General features: G+C 37.0%; 2 protein-coding genes across 2 annotated transcripts in view; one reads left to right on the top strand and one right to left on the bottom strand.

Moving 5' to 3' along the window:
* Positions 1-982: 982 nt before the first annotated feature.
* LOC133528601 (protein O-mannosyl-transferase 2) lies at positions 983-17,594 on the bottom strand. Its single transcript, XM_061866045.1, has 16 exons — positions 17,406-17,594; positions 17,088-17,168; positions 16,713-16,797; positions 15,625-15,729; positions 14,390-14,498; positions 13,873-13,961; positions 13,324-13,512; positions 11,884-11,990; positions 11,346-11,538; positions 10,040-10,237; positions 9,262-9,372; positions 8,634-8,763; positions 7,944-8,092; positions 6,929-7,085; positions 2,197-2,340; positions 983-1,424 (listed from the first exon to the last, which is right to left on the bottom strand). Exons 1-16 carry the CDS (start codon positions 17,450-17,452, stop codon positions 1,207-1,209), a joined length of 2,112 nt encoding a protein of 703 aa, XP_061722029.1. The 5' UTR covers positions 17,453-17,594; the 3' UTR covers positions 983-1,206.
* A 264-nt stretch (positions 17,595-17,858) lies between these two features.
* Positions 17,859-21,904, top strand: part of LOC133528607 (uncharacterized) — a 35,506-nt gene continuing 31,460 nt past the window's right edge. Inside the window, 2 exon segments of the mRNA XM_061866053.1 lie at positions 17,859-18,160; positions 20,691-20,963. Coding sequence (XP_061722037.1) covers positions 17,981-18,160; positions 20,691-20,963 — 453 coding nt within the window. The 5' untranslated portion in view covers positions 17,859-17,980.

Raw genomic sequence — 21,904 nt, 5'->3', positions numbered from 1 at the left:
AGTATAAAAAACTGCTTAAAATATACAAATTGGACGGAACAGGTTAGGCTAAAGGTACTTTTTTCATACAACAGATATCCTAATAACAATACTTAATATAATTATAATTTACATAGATTTCAGCGTATTTAAATTTCTTAAATTCTACTTACTTTATTAAATAAAATCCTTCGTTTTTTTTCAACCATTAGATGATATAAAAATAGTCGATTAAAGTCACTATAACAATAATGGAATTGTATGAATGGAATGGAAAGCCTACTGTGCGTGTCACGTACCTACCCGCAGTACCCGCTATACATATATGTACAACCACTCATCTCATTCGCTAAAGGGGAAAACTCCTAAGACTCAAGTCACTCAATCAAGTAAATACAAACTAGACGGGAGAACAGGTAGAAACTATACACTCTCGTAGACCAAACCTGGTTTATAGATTTCTTGCGAATATTAATAACTAAAACTCCCAAGATTCAAGCCACTTGAGCCCCGCCACTGTAAAATTTGGCCTGTGTACTAAACCGGACCGCTCATTCCATAAGCCAGAGGGAAAACAGGTAGAAACGGTACAATGTAGTGACCAGGCCAGTGGCTGCCTCGTGAATGACATAAATATCTAAAACTCCCAAGATTCAAGCCACTTGCCTTGCGCCCTGCCATTGTAGAATTAGGCACGCGTGCGAAGGACCATTAGTTTCATAAGCCAGAGAGGAAAACAGGTGGAAACAGTATACTGAGACAGAGTCCGCGACAGCCGCCACAGCCTCCTGAGCGTGAGCGTAGTGGCGGGGAGGTGGGACCGTTGCCTAATCAGGCACTGGTCCTCGCTTCACTTAAATTTGGGTACTAATATAGTTATTTAAGTATTTTCTTGTTAGGTACTAACAAACTATGGACACTTATTTGTCTGAAATATTTTTTTTTTTTTTATAAATATCTAAAACTCCCAAGACTCAAGCCAATTGAGCTCCGTCACTGAATAATTTGTTTTGTTTACTAAAGGACCGCTCATTCCATTATCCAGAGGGAAAAACAGATAAAAACGATACAATGTAAATGGTGCTTAGCCTTAAGGTTGACTGTTAGAGAATGCCTCGTGGCATTAAGTCCGCCTTTTGTACTGTAAGATTTTTTATTGGGCAATAAAGATTAAATAAATAAATGTAGTGACCAGGCTTGTGGCTACCTCGTAAATGACATAAATATCTAAAACTCCCAAGACTCGAGCCATTTGAGCCCCGCCATGGTGGAATTAGGCTCGTGTGCTAAAGGACCGTTCATGCCATAAGCCAGGGGGGAGAACAGGTAGAAACTGTACACGGTAGTGGACAGCACCAAACCTATGACACCTTGGTAGATGGCACGGCCGAGCTCCGGGCTCAGGTAAGCCTTGATGCTTTTTAGGAGATATTCGGTGAGAATACCTGCAAATAAAAATGGATTAGAATTTCTTATAAGAATTCCGTTTATGATACACATTATCTAATTAGATACAGAGAACATAATAAAGAAACCGTTCTAAACGAGTGTTATGCGACTTGATGAGTCAACTGAAATGAGCCTCGAGATTTGATTATATATAGAATGCGAGATGAAGGAAAGAGGAGCGCCATCTTTTTTTATGTGCTAGAAGTTAGACAGTTATTAATTATTTCTTCTCATTCTAGATAATTTTCTCTCTCAGATTCATTGTCAGACTATCAAAAATGTAATGATGATATAATCTTGTTATCCCTCATTGAGTCATTAGGGACAGGGCTCGCAGAAGAATTTTACATTTGACGCGATCCTGAGCGGCTACTTCCAGCTCGTTCCAGCCGAGTCCAGATGAGCCAGCCTCCTTACCAACTGATCGCCTGCCTCCAAGTGGTACGAGGCCGCCCTGACCGTCTACTGCGAGTCGATTGCCAGCGGAGACCCTGCTTGGACATGTGGTTACGGTCTACAAGGATTTCCTGGCCTATGGGTTTCTGGTCAGTCATCTGCCACAATCTGACGTTCGAGATAGTTCGTGGCCAGTAAATCCCTCGGATGCGTCGCATACACTTGTTTATAAACACCTGCAGCCGATTGGTGATGTCCCTTCTCACAAGCCATGTTTCGCAACCGTATCGTCAAAAATGTAACTGAACTTAATGATATGATGATATTCTGTTCTCATAAAGCCTATTGGCAGAACGGTATTGATTGGGTTACCTGTTAGCATGGAACTGAAGACCAACGCAGGGAAGTAGTGGTGAAAGTACAGCACCCGCCCCATGGCCCAAAAGGGTACGTAGTGCAAGGCCCAACCGACGAAACTCCACCCAGCTGCATTTAGGAGCCTTGCATTTTCGCCACCTGTGTTTAAATAATATAAAAGTAGGAAGGTTTAAATTAAGCGGTTGGCAAGCAGTTACTATGATCAACTACTTTGCTGGTTGGGCTGCATGAAGTTGATTTGTATTATTAAGGCGCGGTGTATAGTAAAATGCGCTATTTTTAAATCGATATTTACAGGCTTGTACAAGGATTTCATCGATTATTTTCTAGTATGTATAACTTCAGTCTTTGAACTAGCCGTATGCTTGTCAGAAACACGATGGCTCATCTTTTTCTCGATAGATTTTTGCTTTGAAAATATGCTTAAAACTGTATTTATTTCGATATTTTAGAAGTACTATGACGAATATCAATATGAAATTTACTTCATTCAATAGCTTTTAAGTAATTCTAACATTATGCTTGTCAGTTTATCGATGCGTTAAATTTTTCATTCATAATTATGAATTCAACATTTTGTCTACTAAACGTTACCCTGCGCGGCAATACCGTCAGTACGCCAGTACGCCCGTGACCACTGTCAGCGTCGGACCTGTGCTAGTTTAGCGGACGTTACATAAAATGGATAATCACACTTTATATACACAAATATGTTATACACACAATGTTTTCATCACTCTTACGAAGAAAAAACAAATTTTTAAGCTAATTGATTCATAAATACGGTGACATTTCAGTCATCCATCCGTCATATTATCTTTTTTGACAAGTTTTACACACGCACCTGTCCGGCATGCAGCCACGATTAACCAAATGATGAAATGGTGCCTTGCACCCGAGTTAAACACTCTACTTTTCATTTTTAATACGAGGAAGGTAAAATACATGTACATTTTAAAAAACACTGCTAAATATAAAATTCTGTAGTACTTATTTCGTGAGGGGTACTTTTAATTATCAATTTAGGTAAAATAATATTTTAAATGGCTATTACAGTAATAATCAAATTGAATACCTATTTTTAAACGTAAACAAATAAAATTAATCCGCTTGTTTAATTTATATCTTATACCTTTAAACGAGCAATTCTTGTATATATTTCCGGGATCTCGGAAACGGCTCTAACGATTTCGCTGAAATTTGATATATGGGGGTTTTTGGGGGTAAACAATCAATCTAGATTAGTCTTATGTTTGGGAAAACGCGTGTTTTCGAGTTTTCATGCATTTTTCTTTCGACGCAAAATATGGTCGCTAATTTCTTGGCGCCGGCAACTGTCTGTCTGGTCCATCGGGTTAAGATGCGGACGGAAAGAATCAACCAGTGTTACGGGTTCGAATTCCGCCCGGTGACTAACTTTTGTTATTTTTTTTATATGTTCACGTTTATATATAATTTTTTTAATTTTTATTGTTTTTAGACAAGTTTTAAAAAATTTAGTTAATGTTTGAGATAACAATATATACTCCTCAAAAGAAAATAAGGGCCACTGAATTTTTCGGCTGTAACTTAAAACATATTTATTTTATGTGATATATTTTCTTACAATAAAAAATGGCATTCTTTTTTTTTACAATTTAAGTGTATTTCTATCCGAGCTTTGCTCGATGCTCGGTCGCCCAGGTACTAAGTCATTATATTGGCACAGCTTCATTTTTAACACATACAAGATGCAGGAGATATACTGGATTTAAATATGTGGGATTTAAATAGTGCTTAGTGAAAGGTACCATTTCACGTTTTTGTGGAAGTGCTCAAATGGCTGTAATAGTTTATGTTATAAGTGTTGAATTTGTTTGGTATTTCTGGTTTATTAACTTTCATATGGTATACACTTAAGACTTTATTTACAACATTTATCAACTATTTTATTTTGTAAGGTGAGCAGGAGTGATATTTACCCTTCAAATTCCATTCAAAATTTTGCAAGTACTCTGTTCGGAAGTTCGTATATATTTGTACCTCTCGCCAATATTTTTATTTCACTGGTTAATTATTCTGTAAATTCAAGAATGTCACTAAATTCCATTTTTGATAATGTTAAACATAAAGTCCCTTGTAAAAGTTTGGTATAATACTTTTATACCATGCTATTTCTGTTTTGTATGAAATGAAAACTGGTGACATTTTATTTCTTTTTTCAAGTATAAATTTTGATGACACTCTGCCGTCAATTTCAGGTCTCAGCCAATTTTACCTTCTTCTTTAAAACCTTGGACCTTGTTATGTCTTTGTGATATGCTTTTACTATTTTTCATGCCAATACAAAATATAAGTGGAAAAATCGATCGAAAGTTTCGCAAAATATATTTTCTTCATTTTTGCATTAGGGTGCTTATGTATATATTAAAATAGTTTATTTTGAAATGAATCACTAGTCAAGGCCTATAGGATATCCCTTCAAGTGGCAGAAGCCAAAGTAGTCACGTGGCGGGGCCCCGTCGGGTGTTCAGCGCAATTTAGAGAATATTACAAATTCAACTATTTAAGCTTATCTATGTATAAAAGTATATATTGAAGTATATATCGTTAGAATAAGCACTAAATACGCTAATCGAATAGAACAATTAAATTATTGTCTTCTTCTTCTTGATCCCTCAATGCTGAGGATCGTGACATCATGTCCTTCTGTTGAAGTTGTCCTTGTTGTTGTTAAATTATTGTAATGTTTATGCATTTCGCCACATGCACCTAACTAATCAAACCTAGCAACAGTGACAGTTTTCCAGATTCCTTATTAAAAATGACTACCACCACAAAACAAAGTTATGATTGGAGGTAATTGTTAATTAATTTTCTACGTAGGGCTTAAAATTCAAAGGTTAAAGTGCCCGTGAGGAAACGGAATTTTTTAACCACGTATTCCTGAGGTCATAAGAAGAATTTCATGTACAAGTTTAAGTAAAATTACGCAAAAAAAATTGTTTTTTTTTTTTTACTTTTTGTATGTTTTTAAACATATTAAGTTCATGTTCTTGGAAAATTTATGGATTAATATAAATTGGTTCATTTTTTTTCGTAACAATTAATCTATTCAAATGGTACCTTGTGACTTTGATATCTGTCAAGAATGTAGTCTAGACTAGGTCCCAAAGTGGCGACTGGCGACATAGCCATCAAAAAGGCGTTATGCACTAAAACACAACGAAAAATATTTTTTTTTATTGGTATTAACTCTGAAACTAGGCGAATTAAAAAAGTTTATATGACATTTTTGCCTCTAAATACGATCCGGAATATACTGTTAAAATCTTTCCGTTTCCTCGAGGGTACCGTGTATTTACAAAATAACCTCTTTAAAAATCAAGACAGAACTCGACCGAGGCGTTCGATCCCGGATGAACGGTCCTTAGCAACCAAGCGTTAACAAGCGTGTGTATGTATGTTTTCCTTGTTTAACTTGCTAGCTACTTTTGGGCGCTAGAAGAGCGTAAATGTACTTCAAAGCCTTCAATTTTGCCACTAAATATGGCAACACCTCACTAACCACCCTCTGTTGGCCGACAGCTTTCTGGCTATCGCATCGACCCGTGAGTGGTGGGCCACCACTTGAAGGGATAAATAACATAGTTGATAAAATAATTTTGTTCATCGGAAAGTTTTGTATGTTAATTAACTTTACGGAACAGGTCTTAACTGTACTTCTTTCCAAAGAAAAATAATACTCATTGAGACAATTCTAACAACCTCAAACGCAATTTGGTTGCGATATTTTGACACAGAGTTCCTACGGCCACTTCCTCTCTCCATAATATTTCATTGTCACCCTACTTACATATGTATGCAGATTTCCAACTTCATCTGAAACATCAGTGAGTCAAATATACTTGTAATATTATTTTGATTACAGACAGAGTAGACAGACAACAGACTGATTCTTTATTAGACATTAATTAAAGTCAGTCAATTATACTCATTACTATATAACTTCGAAGTAGTAGTAGTAGTATAAGTGCATTTTAAACTTTAAATAATAAAGAATAATAGCAGTTTTCTCGACTTTTGCATTTAAAATTTATAATCGTCTTCATTGTCGTCAATTCAAAAAATAATATAGAAATAGTCGTTACAGTTATAGTCATGGTTCTTTTTTGAGAAGATAGCATAATTTATCTACTTTTTGGAGCTACATATGCTTGTGCATACCTTATGCTTATGTTTTCAGTTATCTCAATACCAGCAAAAACATGCTACCTGTTTACGTTCACTTCCACAAATTACTTAGCTTTGCTAGTATTCTTCCTTTTTTCACTACTTGCCCGAAATTGACTTCTATTGCATTTTTAAGGTCAACTAAGTTTTGAATAGGTATCTATATATGATTTAAAGCAGACTGTTGTAACTTTTGTCTGAATTAGTAAGTAATATTATTTCGACACAAAACGATTTGGTATCATTTTACTAGGTTCTCAATTTGCCGCGGTATACTCTAGTATTATATATAATTATCAAATTTTTAATTTCATTAAGTTTAAATCATAATCAATATAAATTTCCGGAAAAGATCCCAGAACTAACAAACCAGAATACGGATGGCGTCAGAATAAGGACGTAGGCTTGCTGCGAGCGCGGCGCGCGGAGCGCCCGCCTGCCTGCTTTACCACTTCGTCTGCTTCACCCCCTCAAAAACCTAAAATCTGTCTATAAGAGCGCCTTAAAAAAATACCTTGCAACACGATGCCACGCGCCTCCGCCCGTTTCTCCCTAATGGAGTTGACAACATAAATGATAAAGAACACGGCGAGGAACGCGAGATTTGTCCACCACACCACCGGGTTGCCCAGCAGGTAGACTCTGTGTGCGCTACCGGAGAAGAATTGGCCCTGTAACCAAAGAGAATTGATCGAAATAGAGAAGTAAAGTCTAAGAAAAAAACGTGCCCCTTAGTTTGACATCCAAAACAATATGGTTTGCGGCCACTGAATCGTCAAACGTCAACTTTTGACCATCAGAGTTACCGTAAATGTATGGAGCTGGACAGTGTCATCTCTTTTGCCTGTCAAATTCGACGCACGAAATCGTCTTAGATTGTACGCATCTTACTCAATAAATATATCTTTCTGGTAACTAAACAGAACATACAGGTAAAGGAGGCAGGTTAATCCTTTGACTGCTAAAGACGTCAACTGACGCGAGCGGTTACAGCCTAATATCAACCTTCGTGCATTCCGACAAATCCACGGCGCCGGACACGACGACAGGTGTGGCGCTGAAAGTGTTAATCTGAGAACCAGTACACCTGGCAACGCGAACACGACTGATTTTGGTTAACCCAAAGTCACAGATTCTTGCTATGCTTGACTTCACCTTCATAGCTTTCGATTCTTGAGAAATAGGAGAGGACTAATATCAATCCTTGAGGCACACCAATTAAGATGCTAGAATCTACTAATTTTGAAATGCTTTCAGGAGTTCTTTCTAAGTCTTAACTAATTAAGTTATACATCTGTAAGACATCGTAATTCGTCCCTTCAATCCCAAAGTTTGCTAATATTCATGGTGAATTCTAATGATCTACGCAATCGAACGCTTCTAACAAGTCATAAAAACATTTGAATTTAATACCGACTGTCTCAATTTCCTCGTACTTGTGCCGTCCTTAGTCAACAGATATCAGACGCTACTGCTACTACCTGAGCTTGCTAACTGGAGACCTCGAGCTCTACACTTTGTGACCTTACCCGGTAGTTGATAGGCCACTGCCACGGCTGGCTGGTGACTTCGCCTTCTTTGGGCTTGAGCCCCGCGTTGCCCTGGAACATCACGGCGTGGGACTCTATGAAGCGCTCGATGAAGCCTGATGCGTAGGCTTCGAAGCTTACTTTTGGTACTGTGGACAAAGAACAAAGGTAAAAAAAGAACCACCTTCTTTTTTTAATTACAAATTTTGGTTTGGAATAGTTGAACTTAACACCTGATTCTTACTGTTCTTACATTTTACTATTTCTTCTTGAAAAATAAACATATATTCGAGGTCGACAATAGATTCTATTCTTATCGTGATAAATCAGACCTAGAAGTCTATCTACTCGCTTGTATTTACTGCTTTTAGTAAATACAAGCGAGTAGTACTACCTCTATTTGTATTCAGACAAGATTTAAGATCATCTACTCACGGTCATCAACGTTCCACAGCGTGTTTCTGTCCATTAAGTTGTGTAGGTTGTTCATAGCTCCACTTTGGTAGTCACTTACCTACTTGTTTCAGAACTATAGCCTCTATAGTCTTACGGCAGAGTTCACAGTCGTCTATTCACGGTCATCATCATCAAACACATTGTCTTCTACGTTCCAGAGTGCGTTCTTGTTGGAAATTTTAGCAAATATAGCATCTATTGCTACAGAAAGAATGGTTGATATCGTCTACTCACGGTCATCAAAGTCATTGTCCTCTACGTTCCAAAGAGCGTTTTTGTCCCTCAAGTTAGGGTTGCAAGCAACCTCTTGCTGCTCGTAGCCCCACTTCGGTAGCTGCTTGCCGGTCGTTGTCAGGGCGCAAGCCTACAAACGAACACATCATTGTGAAACAGCGAATGTTATTGAAAAAAGCTATCATGGAATTTATGGAACAATTCGTGTTTCGCGAGCAAACGCTATTTTTAAAATATTTACACCCTGATGATACTGATTCTAATGATTTGTCTTAAATACAAACACTGCATCTGCGAAAGAAATTCAAAGGTGTATGTGAAGTCCCCAATCCGCATTGGGCTAGCGTGGGGACTATAGCCCGAGCCCTCTCGCGCATCAGAGGAGGCCTGTGCCCAGCAGTGGGACGTATATAGGCTAAATTATTATTATTATTATTATATGTCTTAAACATTTAATATGTAGTATCAAACCGAAACTCATATTCTCGTAAAAATCAAAAGTTAATTCGTAGCGACACTATTTAAACATTTAAACCCACCATCAACACAGACGGTGTTGGGTCCACCTGTTTGTTGCAGTACTATGTACAAATGTCATCTAGACCCCATATTACGTTATGATACCCACTTGCAAATAGTGCACGAACATGAGTTTACTCTTGACAGTTTGTATCTCGTCCCCATCCTTGCCTCCAGCGATCACGATCTTCCACACGTCGTTCGCGTCGCCAACTCCATCCTAGAAGGAATTTGTATAAAATAAGAAAACACATTTTTATAGGGCAATACATTTTAACAAAAAAGCAATAACTTTTACGGTTTTCACTTCATCCACTTCATCCAATGTCGCTTTCCGAGTACAAATGCATAGGTCACTGTAAAAAGAATCTAAATCAGAATATTTGAGCGCTTCTTTCATCTCTCTAGGATCCCAGTATCAGACCATGACATGATGAGAATGGTCGCATGCAGTGAATGATTAGTATGGACACAATAACAATCATCTTCGTAAGGGCATTCCCGGGTGCATCCTTTAGGCCGTTCCATCTTGCAATGCCCTCTGCCTCTACCCTATATCCGGCTGTGCGAGAAGTCACATTTTTCATCTCAACCATATCTCTCGAAATTTTGACAATTTACGGATTTTTTTTCATAATGGCGAAATTGTCAGGGTTCACATTGTCGCAATGTCACAATACCTGGGATATAAAAACTTGATGTCCCTTTGCGTTCACAACCACACGACTGTAATTTTGATAACCCTAAATATCCGTAAGGGACAGTGCCATACATTAGAAAGCGACAACATGATTCGTCCCTGAATCGCTGTCTAACACTGGTATTGTAGGAAGTTTCCTTTCTGTTCGGTAGTAAATAATAATTTATTCGGTGATTATGGTGCTCACCTCGCCGTAGCCAGTAACTTGCATACATTTCTGCGTGAGCGGCGCGCGCTCCCTGTGAGAGTGGAGGTTGCGCATAGTCTGCGCATGCGTGAGCCGCACTAGATCTCCGCTGCGCACGAGCACCGTGCCTGAAGGTGAGGATGCGTATGGCCGGACGATCCAGCGGTTGTTCTCATCTTTGTGGGTGTATGTTGTTATCTGTGGATAATGAATAAGTTTCACTTTTTATGTTTCAAGGTTCATTTGATTCGGTCGGTCGGTATGTTACCCCTTCACGCTTAAACCTGAATTCAATAGTGTATGGAGAAAGTTTGAGGCCCGGGGAAGGACGTAGTCTTTATCCATCATCATTATCATTTCACGCACATAAAGTCGCTGGCAAAAGCTAGTTTTACATAAGGAAAGACATCAAAATTAAAGTCTAATCTTGAATCACATTCTTGGTTGATTGAATATGCACCGTGGGCCAATTAAACCCGACAGATTTTAACAACGCATTCCTGAGGTCATAAGGAGCAAAAAATGTTATATTCGTTTTGGCCAAATTCGAATTTTTTGGCGAAAAAAAAATTTTTTTTTTTTTTGCCTTTTCTGCACACGACACGTTCTTTATTTTTACACCTTGGTGAAAAAAAATCGTTACAACGAATAACTAGTTTTTTTTTATTTACAGACGAAAATTGCGAGTTTACTTTAAAACTTTAATATCTGTCAGTAGGTATGTCTAAACCAAGTCACATAGTGGCAGCGTCACAGCTAAGAAGGCGTTTTTGACTAAGTTGTAAAAGAAACAAATTTTCACAGAAATTGTCATTATCTCTAAAACAAGAACGATTTCAGAAAACATTGCATGACATTTTAGTCTCTAAATGCGGTCAAGAATACACCTTTGAAATCTGACGGGTTTAATTGGCCCACGGTGTATTTAAAAACTGCCAATTGCGATTACAAAGAGCACTTTAGCAAAATGGTTCAATTGAAAGAAGTTGACTTGTTGTTGTCTACGAGTATATAGATAGACAATGAAGCTTATTTTACTTGCTGCTGTCGTAAGTGCTCCATAGGATAAAACACGAGAAGCGCTGTTATCGTGAAGAGTACGTTTCCCATGCGGCGCGCTTGGATTCCCAGCGACATTAACCGTTATTGAATAAAGCTCATATGTAAATAAGTACCCCCTCCAGTGCTATGGTTCTTCAATGTCATTACTGCCCCATAGGCCAGAACGAGAGGGGCACTGGAGTCTGTTTATTAGGAACCTGGGGAATAGCGACCTTAACCGTCATCAAATAAAGCTCATATTTACCTGTTGCTGCCTAGCGCCAACCCCGGCCGGGTACAGATGGTGATGCGAGTGTAAGTACCCCCCTCCAGTGCGATGGTTCTTCAATGTCACTACTGCGCCATACGCCAGAACGCGAGGGGCACTAGCGTTGTGAAGACTGTTTCCTATTAGCCGCGCTTGGAAACCGGATGAGTAGAAGCCGTCGCCGTTTCCACTGTTTTGAAATTTTATATAAATGAGAGAAATACTTCACTAGAGCTAACTAATTATGTTAGAAAGAAGAAATAATAAAATGTTATTGAAAATTTAAGAGGCACAGACCACGAGCATGGGTTGATGTCTTTTATTCCATTTAATGATTGAGAGGTGTATAATGAGTATTATAGGTCTCTAGGGAATAGTTTAATGAATATTTTGAGTACAGAGTTTAGTTTGATAAAGATGCTCTGAAGATTAAAGTACCTAGATGACTAGAAAAACTTAGGTAGATCACTAAGTAATATTGACATAGGATTATTTTTACCTTTAGGTATGTAGTTTTTTCCTTGTAGCAACTAACCTTTTAGACAAGACGGTGAGATGTATCCAGAAGAAGAACACGTAGAGAGCAGCAGGCCACAAGATTAGAGTGATGGTTCTACCGATCAGGTGTTTCACGGTGAGGCTCTGACAGGAATATACGAAAGTAACCATATATAATGTGTATCAACCTAGATAAATTCCACCAAAAGTATAAAAAAATTACAAAACTAATCACAGCTACGATAAGATACTCAGGTGTAATACACTGGACTTTGTCCTATCATTACCACATCCATCACCATCATCATTACCACTCATTTAAAAAGTTTTTTGAAGTTGCTAGGAAGCAAATTTTTGGCTTTAAGGTCTAACTAGTCTAAAATACACTGGTAAGTTTTACTTACATAACTACTTACCAAAAACCAAAAAGTAGAGCGTGTTTCTACAAACACGCTCTACTTTTTGGACCCGGATATGTCCTTAAACTACGTCCACAAGAGAGGCATGGGCATTGTGAATGTCATCTCGCTCTGTGTGGTAGGGCACAGCACAGCGGATGTCATTCCAGATCTAGAGCAGAGGCGTACATAGGCTACGGAGACTGCTTACTATCAGGCAGGCCGTATGCTTGTTTGCCACCGACGTAGTATAAAAAAAAAACTACAGAATGAGAGATGAATATCATTATCTCATTCTAACAAATAGCTTTATAGGGACAAAGTACGTAAGTAAAACTTACAAGTATATCTTAGGCCTAAGTATGTGTCATTTTTTTGCTGAAAGTTATATTAGTGTCAAAAGCAATAACCTTCGTGTATACCGACAAGTTTCACGATGACACTCCGTGATAGGCGTGGCGTTCAAAGGGTTAAGTAACCGCTCTGGTGGAATGCTTCTACCTATAGGTAAAATCTTTCACACATGAGTTATAATTTCAAGACAGTGCACAGACGAATAAGATTTTTTTTAGTACTTGTCAACTGTAATGGTTGAATTAAGATTTCATATACCAAACTATAATGGCGTACTTTTCACGTATGGGCTCCCAATCAACTATAAGATTCCTTTCAATACGCTGTAGTCAACTATAAAAAAAATGACCAATCACGTGCCGCCGCGCTCCCATAGAAAATAATTAACGGGCGCGGGGCGGGAGTCACGCGTTTATGTCAACATTTTTGTTGAGATACTTACCAATTTTCATAAATTATTTAGGTTTTATAGTAAAAAAAATATCATTTTAGATGACTCGTAGAAAAAGTATAGTATTCAATCGTGAAATAAATCGAGCTTTCTCAGCAAGCTTCGTTGCCTAAACGCGGTACTTCACTGAAAAGCTATTGTATCACGATTGTATATAATACTATTACAAATATATGGCGCGTTTACTTTTTCTAACTGCTAAATAAAGTCAATTGCACCAAGATCTTGAAATAACTTTTTTGTATTTTGAAGTGTATGGCCGTAATCAAGTTACCACAGGTTTAGTTAGGTCCCCGAGCACCTCCCACAAGTCAGCCACAGTCCGCAGCCCTACAAACAGCACGACGAACAACCCCACGAACTTGACCGACATAGTACAGGCCAGCGAAGCACCGAGGAACAGCTGCCAGGTCACGAGAGTCGGTGAGAATGGCGCGTGGCCTTCGGTGGTCAGCGTGCGGACCTGAGCCATGAAACACGCTTTTAGCCAATAAGACAGAATCTAAACATAAGCTCATATATTTTAGTACCATTAGGGTCCACAGAGAATGAGTCGCCTCGCGAGGAAAATGCCGCGTGAAGCTGCTCGGTCTGTGTAGTAGACGTGACACGTGACGTAGCAAACGCATAATGTGCGTGGTCGAAATGCCGAAAACTTCCTTGCGAGGCAGCTCATTACGTTAAAAAAAAAAGTGAAGTCTAGAAATTAACCCTCGTCCCAGATATCTAAAATTGCCAGCAAAATCGAACTTGAGGTCATTGAGGACTATGAGGACACAACCAATCATGCAAGTTATAATTTTTCTGTAAATATTTTATTTACCTTCATAGCACCATAAATAGAGCAGCTCATAAAAAACAGCAAAATGGGGTCCAACAAAATATACCGGTTTAGAGTTAGAAAACCAACATCTGAAACACCACAGATTATAAGATATAAAATATTTTACTTAATGATATTACATAACCATCTGTTATAATTTAAGTTTGAAGGCTTATGTGCAACGCGCATGTAACTCCTTTGGAGTTGCAGGCGTACATAGGCTACGGAGACTGCTTACCATCAGGCGGGCCGTATGCTTGTTTGCCACCGACGTAGTATGAAAAAAAAAAAACTCCTGTGCACGATTTGGACAATTAAGAAGTCATTAACTTACATAAAACATGTTCTAAATTTCAACCCTTTTCACGCTCTTAGGAAGTGAACTGGTGAGTATAAAAAGCATGAACTATGTATGTCACAAATTACATAAAATCCATGCTTAGTTTTCGCGGAATTGAACAATAAACATCAAAATAAAACAAACATTTATATTATTAATATATATGATGAATCATACCGCATAATAAGAGCATTGTTCCTATAAAAGTGGAGTCCAATGATTTTGTCATCTCCCATAATGATAAAAACGTCAAAGGAATGACAAGGGCTCCCAAGGTTGTACAGAACTGTAAGAAGAACACAATATATAGTATATAGATGCTATTTTACAGTACATATGTGGTGTGACTTTACCACACTCATCTTAATGTCGAAAATTTAAAGGACCATATGTACTGTATAACATTGTATGACACATGTGCAAATAGGTATTCCTATTCCTTTTCACTTTAATTAGGCGGGTCCACACAGAGCGAGCAAATGCGCGAGCCAATCTCCTCGCGCACAAACCGGCCAGTGCAGACGTGCCTCGGCCGAGGCAGCGCACTCAGGCGAGGCAAACGCGCGCGCCGCCTCGGCCGAGGCACGTCGACACTGGCCGGTATGTGCGCGAGGAGGTTGCCTCGCGCGTATGTTCGTTCTGATTGGACACGCCTATTTACTTATACTTTTAAGCATTTAAAAAATATCTGACTCAACTAGATCAGAGTCATCTGTCAGACGGCCATTGCAAGCAAATAGTAATGAGCTAGTTCTTCTTGTGAGAACTATTTTCACTTAAGGGGGTCCCTAATGCCACTGACCTTCGATCTGAATCCCTTAGTTTTCTAATGTTTTTAGTACCTAATCATATTAACAGCAATGGCTGTAGGCAAAATAGTATCCCATATTTACTTCTAAGTTCATTATCTTAGAGATATTTGGCATCATTGAATAATTTTAGGCCAAAAAACTGGTTTTCTGGCCATAACTCTTTTGTTAATTACTTTAAAATTAAACTCTCTGACAAAAATTTTAGAGACGCCAAAGACGAACCCAAATATGTAGATCTCATATATGTAAGATCCTTCATAACAGTCTAGTAACGAAAATAGTGTTTATTTAGACAATGTTTATAAAAATCATAAAAAAATAAGTATTAGTTTCTTCCAAAATCCGTCAGACAAAAATGGAGATAAAAGATTAAGGAACCGATAGGCGTTTGTCTTAATGAAGCAGTAACGACTCAAAACTCGTCAAAAATCGATGAAAACCGCCCCTTAACCAACAGTATATAAAGTCAGCGAGAAAACGGTCTACATCTATGTGTAAATTTCTTCATGAGAAATGAATTGATAGTTTTTTGTCTTCTTGCTCTTAGTTGAACAGCTACCAGATGGTATAATTATTAAGGCATCTAACAAAATAACTTACAATTCTCATGCCTTCGTATTTTGCGCCATCATACTTGTCTCCAGGCTTGTCAAAAGGAAAGGTGCCATCATATCCTGTCAGCTTGCCTGACAATGCAATGAGCATCTGGAATATTAACAACATTAAGGATAAATCATAAATAAATACTATAGGACATTATTACATAAATTGACTAAGTCCCACAGTAAGCTCAATCAGGCTTGTGTTGTATAAGCATTACCTTCTTGATTGATTTACTTTGACACCTCAGCAAACAATTTACAGGTAACATGCGAGGGGCTACAGTATAGGGTTCTTCAAAAAAGAGTGTACAGGTTTTTCATGGGTCGACAACGCGCATGTATTTAATATCTCTTTTGTTGCAGGCATCCTTAGGCTACGGTGACTGCTTACTATGGGGTGGGCCGTATGCTTGTTTGCCACCGACGTGGGTATAGCATCATTTTCTGTTGTCTGATGTTATGGACCATAAGTGCCCTGAAGACTAGACTTTTTTTTGCAGATTTTTTCCCCATTTTTATCAACTTGTCCATTTGAATACAATTTGACAGTGCGAGCCATATGGTCTCGTCTTGGCTACATTGTATATGAAAATGTTTCTGTTGGAATTTAATAGAAATAATTTATTTGTCAGCACAAACAGGAAGACATAATAAACAAACCGGCCAAGTGCGAGTCGGAATCATGCATGAAGGGTTCCGTACCATTATCTATAAAAACGGCTAAAAATCACATTTGTTGTATGGGAGCCCCCTTAAATATTTATTTTATTCTGTTTTTTAGTATTTGTTGTTTTAGCAGCAACAGAGGTGAAAATTTCAACTGTCTAAATATCATGGTTCATGAGATACAGCCTTGTGACAGATGGACAAACAGTAGAGTCTTAGCAATAGGGTCCCATTTTACCCTTTGGGTATGGAACCCTAAAAAGCAAAAAGTACCACAAAATGGACCTGTGTTACTTTACTGTAGTTTTATGCCCAAGCACTTTAACTTGCAACCTGAAAAACTGGAAATTGGGATAAGTCTCTATTCTGTTATTAAGTTTTTATTCTAGAACATTTCCACATGTTTTTCAACTTATTTACCTTGCCAAGAGGAGGATGTACATCAAAGAAGAAAGTCCTGTTTATGTACCAACTACCCATTTTGCCAAAATGAGTTTCATCCCAGCTGAAAAAAAAATGTTAAACATTGGGAAGTCCAGTATTTGGAAGGGGAAAAAATTTAGTAGTATATCTGAAAAATGAAGTGACGAAATATAATTGACTCTCAACATACTAAGTACTGGTATTCCAACAAAAAAAGTAGTAAAACTATCCATTTTAATACAAAAATCTTACAATTCTTTCTTTTTGCAATCCAAAACTTCCCTAAGTCCTTTTTTTTTCACAACTCTTCAAAATCTTGTTATGGAAAGTATTTGCAACTGCATATCTACTTATTATACTATGTATACATACCATACATGATCTGGTTCCAACACTTTGTAGAACCTAGTCACAAATGTGGCGCCACACAGCACTCCAAATGTTATCCACCATCTATAACCAGCATTTGACATTTATATTTTGAGACACTCTCAAATATTTAATATCAAGTTCTAATTAGGTAAAATTATGGTAATTTACTGTTTTAATTGAAGAATGGACTTCTAACATATTTTAATTGGTATTGTAAGTTTTTTAGTACTGGGCAAAGCTGAATAAAGAGATATCATGAAAAATAAAACTTTATGAAAGTTTGTAAATTGTGAGTAATTAATGTAAGGAATTACTTACAATTTTGTAGATGAATTGTTAGGGCTAGTTTTTAATTTATCAGACATTATTTAGACTGTCGTTCCTATTATATTAATTTCAAAGCATTAATTACAATTTTAAAAGATTTAACACTAATAAGATTCATAACGGTACTCCTAGTGTGCGAACGTCACTGATTTCATTGCATTGGATTTCATTCGACTTGACAGTGACAGTCGAGCGTTCCAAAATATGTAATGCATGTAGCTTGAGCAAGTAAAATGATTGCATGAGTGGTAAAAGATCAAAGAGTACACAGTAATCCATCTTGGAATATTATAGTTTATTTTATTTTATTGAAGTATTTCATAACAAAATCAGTGGTAAAATTTACAGTTTTAGTAAAAATATAAGGATGCATTATTTAATATTCGTGTAACGGAATGGTGGAGTAGGAACTGTCAGCGGAAGTATGTCACTTACGTCAGTTCGCTTTCGGTTAGTCAGTGATGTCAATAAAAGCGCAAAATATTATTGAAATCGTCTGAATCACGCATTTCATTTCACATTCATCGTTCGCGTAAATCGCAATGGTCGTTTGTTAAGCTTGCATCATGCGTCGCACTTACTGTGCAGTTTTTTTTATTAAGTGCATTTTAATTAACTTTTGCTTAGGTGAGCTAAGCATTGAGAAAAAAGAACAAGTGTTGAATGGCTTCATAAATTCGTTGAATAATCTACCCGATCAGCTTTATACTTATGAAGAAGGAGTGCTCTTAGAAGCCGAGAAGACGGTACGTAGCGTAATATTAATTGCATTTCTTTGTATATGTTAGAATCACAAATGGTACTAATGTTAGAAAAGATCAGAGGTCAGAGTAATAAATTGCCTTTATCAGCTGAATGTTTTGCAAACATCCTTGATGCGTGAATGAATTAAGTGGGCGATTAACTTATGCCTTTGATTAAATGTTTATCATGAAATTATTATAGTAGTAAAGTTTTGATAACATTATTGTTTAATTGTATTTTAACTGTCTGCAACAAGTAATTGGAAATATATAGAGATAATATAGTTTAAATATAGCACATACTTTTTAATTAATATCCTAATAATCCGTCTGCTATATGTCATGGCAATAATTAATAAGGTGAATGTGGAGAAGATACACAATTTTTAGATGGGAAGACTCTAATTTGGGCAAGAACTCTCGTATTTGTATTACATATATCACTCAGACACAGTCAGAAAGGAAGAGCTTAGCTTCCTTCTGCTCTACCGACCTTCTGTAATACACCATGGGAAAAACTTTTTTTTGCATTTTTGCACAGCATATTATTTATTTTGGTGAAAAAAAAAATCTTTACAGTGAACAACTAAAGTTTTATTTGATATTTACAGATAAAAATTGTAAGTTTACTTTAAATCTTTAATGTCTGTCAGTAGGTATGTTTAAACTAAGTTACATAGTGGCAGCATCACAGCTAAAAAGGTGTTTTTCATTATGTTATAACAGGGACAAATTTTCACTAAAATTTACATTATAGTGATAATGAAAACAATATCAACTTCAGCAATTGTACTACATTTTAGTGTCTAAATGCGATCAAGAATACATCTTTAAAATCTGTCAAATTTAATTGGCCCACAGATGCACAAACATAAGAGTTAAAAAGATAAAAAAGATTGTATAGTCTGTTCTTTTATTCCGTAGACTAAAATGGCAACCACAAATGTCAAACGCAGAAATAATGTGACCAGCTTAAAACAAATAGTGCTGATATTTGATTTCGGTTTGTGAATAACCGATAAATATTAAATTAATTTTAGATCCAAAATAAACAATTAATGAAATCTACTCACTACATGATATGAAGTAAACAATAAATAAAATCTACTTACTACTAATCCACTCAAACATTTAAAAATTGCATTATGAGCTTCGAGGTGACTGTTAATCTTACAATAAAATCGCTTTTAAATATTAAAAATATTGTGTTTAGACCTGGATACAAACTTGCTACATGCCTCAAAATGGTGTTACATGCCTATATAAGTAACTCCCAATAGTTTATTTTCGGTTAGCACCGGTTGTAGCACATCACTATTTATAAGACGTAAAAAACCAGCAACACATGGAATGTCATTTTAGTCTACGGGATAAAAAAATAGACTATAGAGGGTCTTACTTAATAGACAGTCCTCTCCATATTGACCTTGTTTATGCACTTAAACACTTAGGTATTTATGGGATAAAGAATGATATTGGGAATAATCCATGTAATATTTTATAAAGTGTCTAATTATTGGGTACTATGTAAGATACAATATAGTGTGTCAAACATTTTTTTATTAAAAACAACTGACAAAATTTACCCTTATCAGTAATCAGTGCAGGAACATGACATTTTGTTGCCCTAAGGCAGCATATCCGAATCAGTGAGGCGTATCCCACTTGGAGGGTGTAGAGTGATACCAAGGAGGATCCAGATATACTCCCTTATTCATAACACTTTACAAGCCTTAATTCATCAACCATTTCGGCCGCATAGGGCCCGCTGGATCATAGGGTAAAAGGTTGGGAACCCCTGCCCTAAGGTGTTCTTGATCATACAGTCATGTGCCAGATTTACTGATATACCCCCTAGACCCACTTTTGATGTTTTCACTTTTAAGGTTTAATGAATCGTGCAATGCAAACTGTTCAACATGGTTGTCCTGGACGGCCCACTGGCTCAGTGGAAGATTTTAAAACCATAATGAGTGCAGTTATTATCTACTTGGAAAAATTTAGATTTACACTATAGATTAGTTAATGAATGTACAGTGCAGTTTGATAGCCATACGATAAATAAATAATCGATATGCCATTAAAAAGTTTCTAAATTCTGCAAGTGAATGAAATATTCCATTTACTAAATTGAAACTTTCTTTATTTCTTGTAAGAGTTTCTTGACATTTTTGAGAACTTTTCCAACCTTACGGCTCATTTAGACGGTGCGAGAACTCGCTTACGAGTTTCATTACATTGCGGTGTTTGATTAGTTGGTTGAACTGGATGTAACCAATAGTCCTCAATGTAACTAAAATCGCATACGAGTTCGCGCGCCGGATATGGAAAGGTTTCGCAACTTGCATGTCTGCAATCAGATTCAAACAATAATTATATAATTGATTGTGTAAGTGGTAAATCAGATTCAACCAATTCCTGAGATTTTGGTGCTGCCTAGATGTAGTGCCTTAAGTACCTGCTTACTTTGTCAATGTTTGTTTGGTGCTTAATCTGTCAAATAATAACCCTTACCAAAGTGTTTTTGTTTTAGAATGATAACACATATAAGGTCTGTGCACGGCTCAAAGTCAGTGACATCCACAATGTGGATTCCGTCAAGATATTGCGTTGCAGAGGTGAACTAGTACAGAATGAGGATAATGTACTGGTCGTACAACAAGGGCACGATTGTGCAGAGGAGCAAGATACTGGCACTAGGCAAGATGTCGAGTTGGGAGTTAGTGGTGAAGACCCTACAACAGAATCTTCTGGTTATGATGGGCCTGTGAAGCTATATAATGAAGTACAACAGCCCAATGCTGAGGTGAGTTGTGTAAGATATAGAGAACTATACTAACAATTGCTGCTGGCACTGGGATAATGAAACATTGACTATTGCTCCTTTAATTTAGGTTTTTGTCCCTTTAAGAGATGTTTATGCTTATACGTAAATAGACTACCCAAGTTCGCCGCCTCGGCCGAGGCACGTCTCTGGGATAATGAAACATTGACTATTGCTCCTTTAATTTAGGTTTTTGTTCCTTTAAGAGATGTCTATGCTGATACGTAAATAGACGACCCAAGTTCGCCGCCTCGCCCCTCGGCCGAGGCACGTCTACACTGGCCGTATTGTGCGTGAGGAAATTGCCTCGCGCGTGTGCTCGATCTGTGTGGACCCGGTTAATAGGGTAGTTTCAATGTTTAAAAAAATAATTTGAATTATATTATACATTAGCAATAATCGTTCTGGTGTTTTTAGGAACTAATCTGTTTACAGTAAAAATACACTTACATGTAAACACATAATTTCTAAATTTAGTTATGTTTTTGAACAGTACTTTAATTAATCTGATGAACATATCCAATTAAACAATAAGGGTGATGTTGCTGACGGATAAGATTCATTCAGGAAAAAATCATAACCTGCATACCAGTTTTGAGTGTAATTAAAACTCTTTAGGCAATCAAAAACCTATTGGAATAACCCAAATGCACCCTAAAAATATGTAGACAAGTTAATAATAAGTTTCATGTCAAATGTGCCTCCATTTATATAATCTCATAATATTCTCATTGTCATCCTCGAAATGATCTTGACCTCATTATCATAACTCGTAATATGTACTATAAATAGTATATGCCCACACCTAATCCTTTACCACATACGCAGCCATATATGGCAGTTATAATATTCAATTCTATTGACTGCTATTAAAGTTCAAATTTAAACAAATCTTTTTTATGGCATGCAGTAAGGGGTTAATA

The sequence above is a fragment of the Cydia pomonella genome, chromosome 19 (genome assembly GCF_033807575.1).
Source record: "Cydia pomonella isolate Wapato2018A chromosome 19, ilCydPomo1, whole genome shotgun sequence".
NCBI classification, from domain to species: Eukaryota; Metazoa; Arthropoda; class Insecta; order Lepidoptera; family Tortricidae; genus Cydia; species Cydia pomonella.
The sequence above is the reverse complement of the archived record's forward strand: the minus strand, read 5'-3'. Positions and strand labels throughout refer to the sequence as shown.

Coding starts and splice junctions, on each gene's coding strand:
- LOC133528601 (XM_061866045.1), bottom strand. CDS start 17,452: ATGTCTGATAAATTAAAAACTAGCCCTAACAATTCATCTACAAAATT. Junction 15,730..16,712: donor TACATCCTCCTCTTGGCAAG/GTAAATAAGTTG, acceptor TTAATATTCCAG/ATGCTCATTGCATTGTCAGG. Junction 7,086..7,943: donor AGTGGCCTATCAACTACCGG/GTAAGGTCACAA, acceptor CTTTGGTTACAG/GGCCAATTCTTCTCCGGTAG.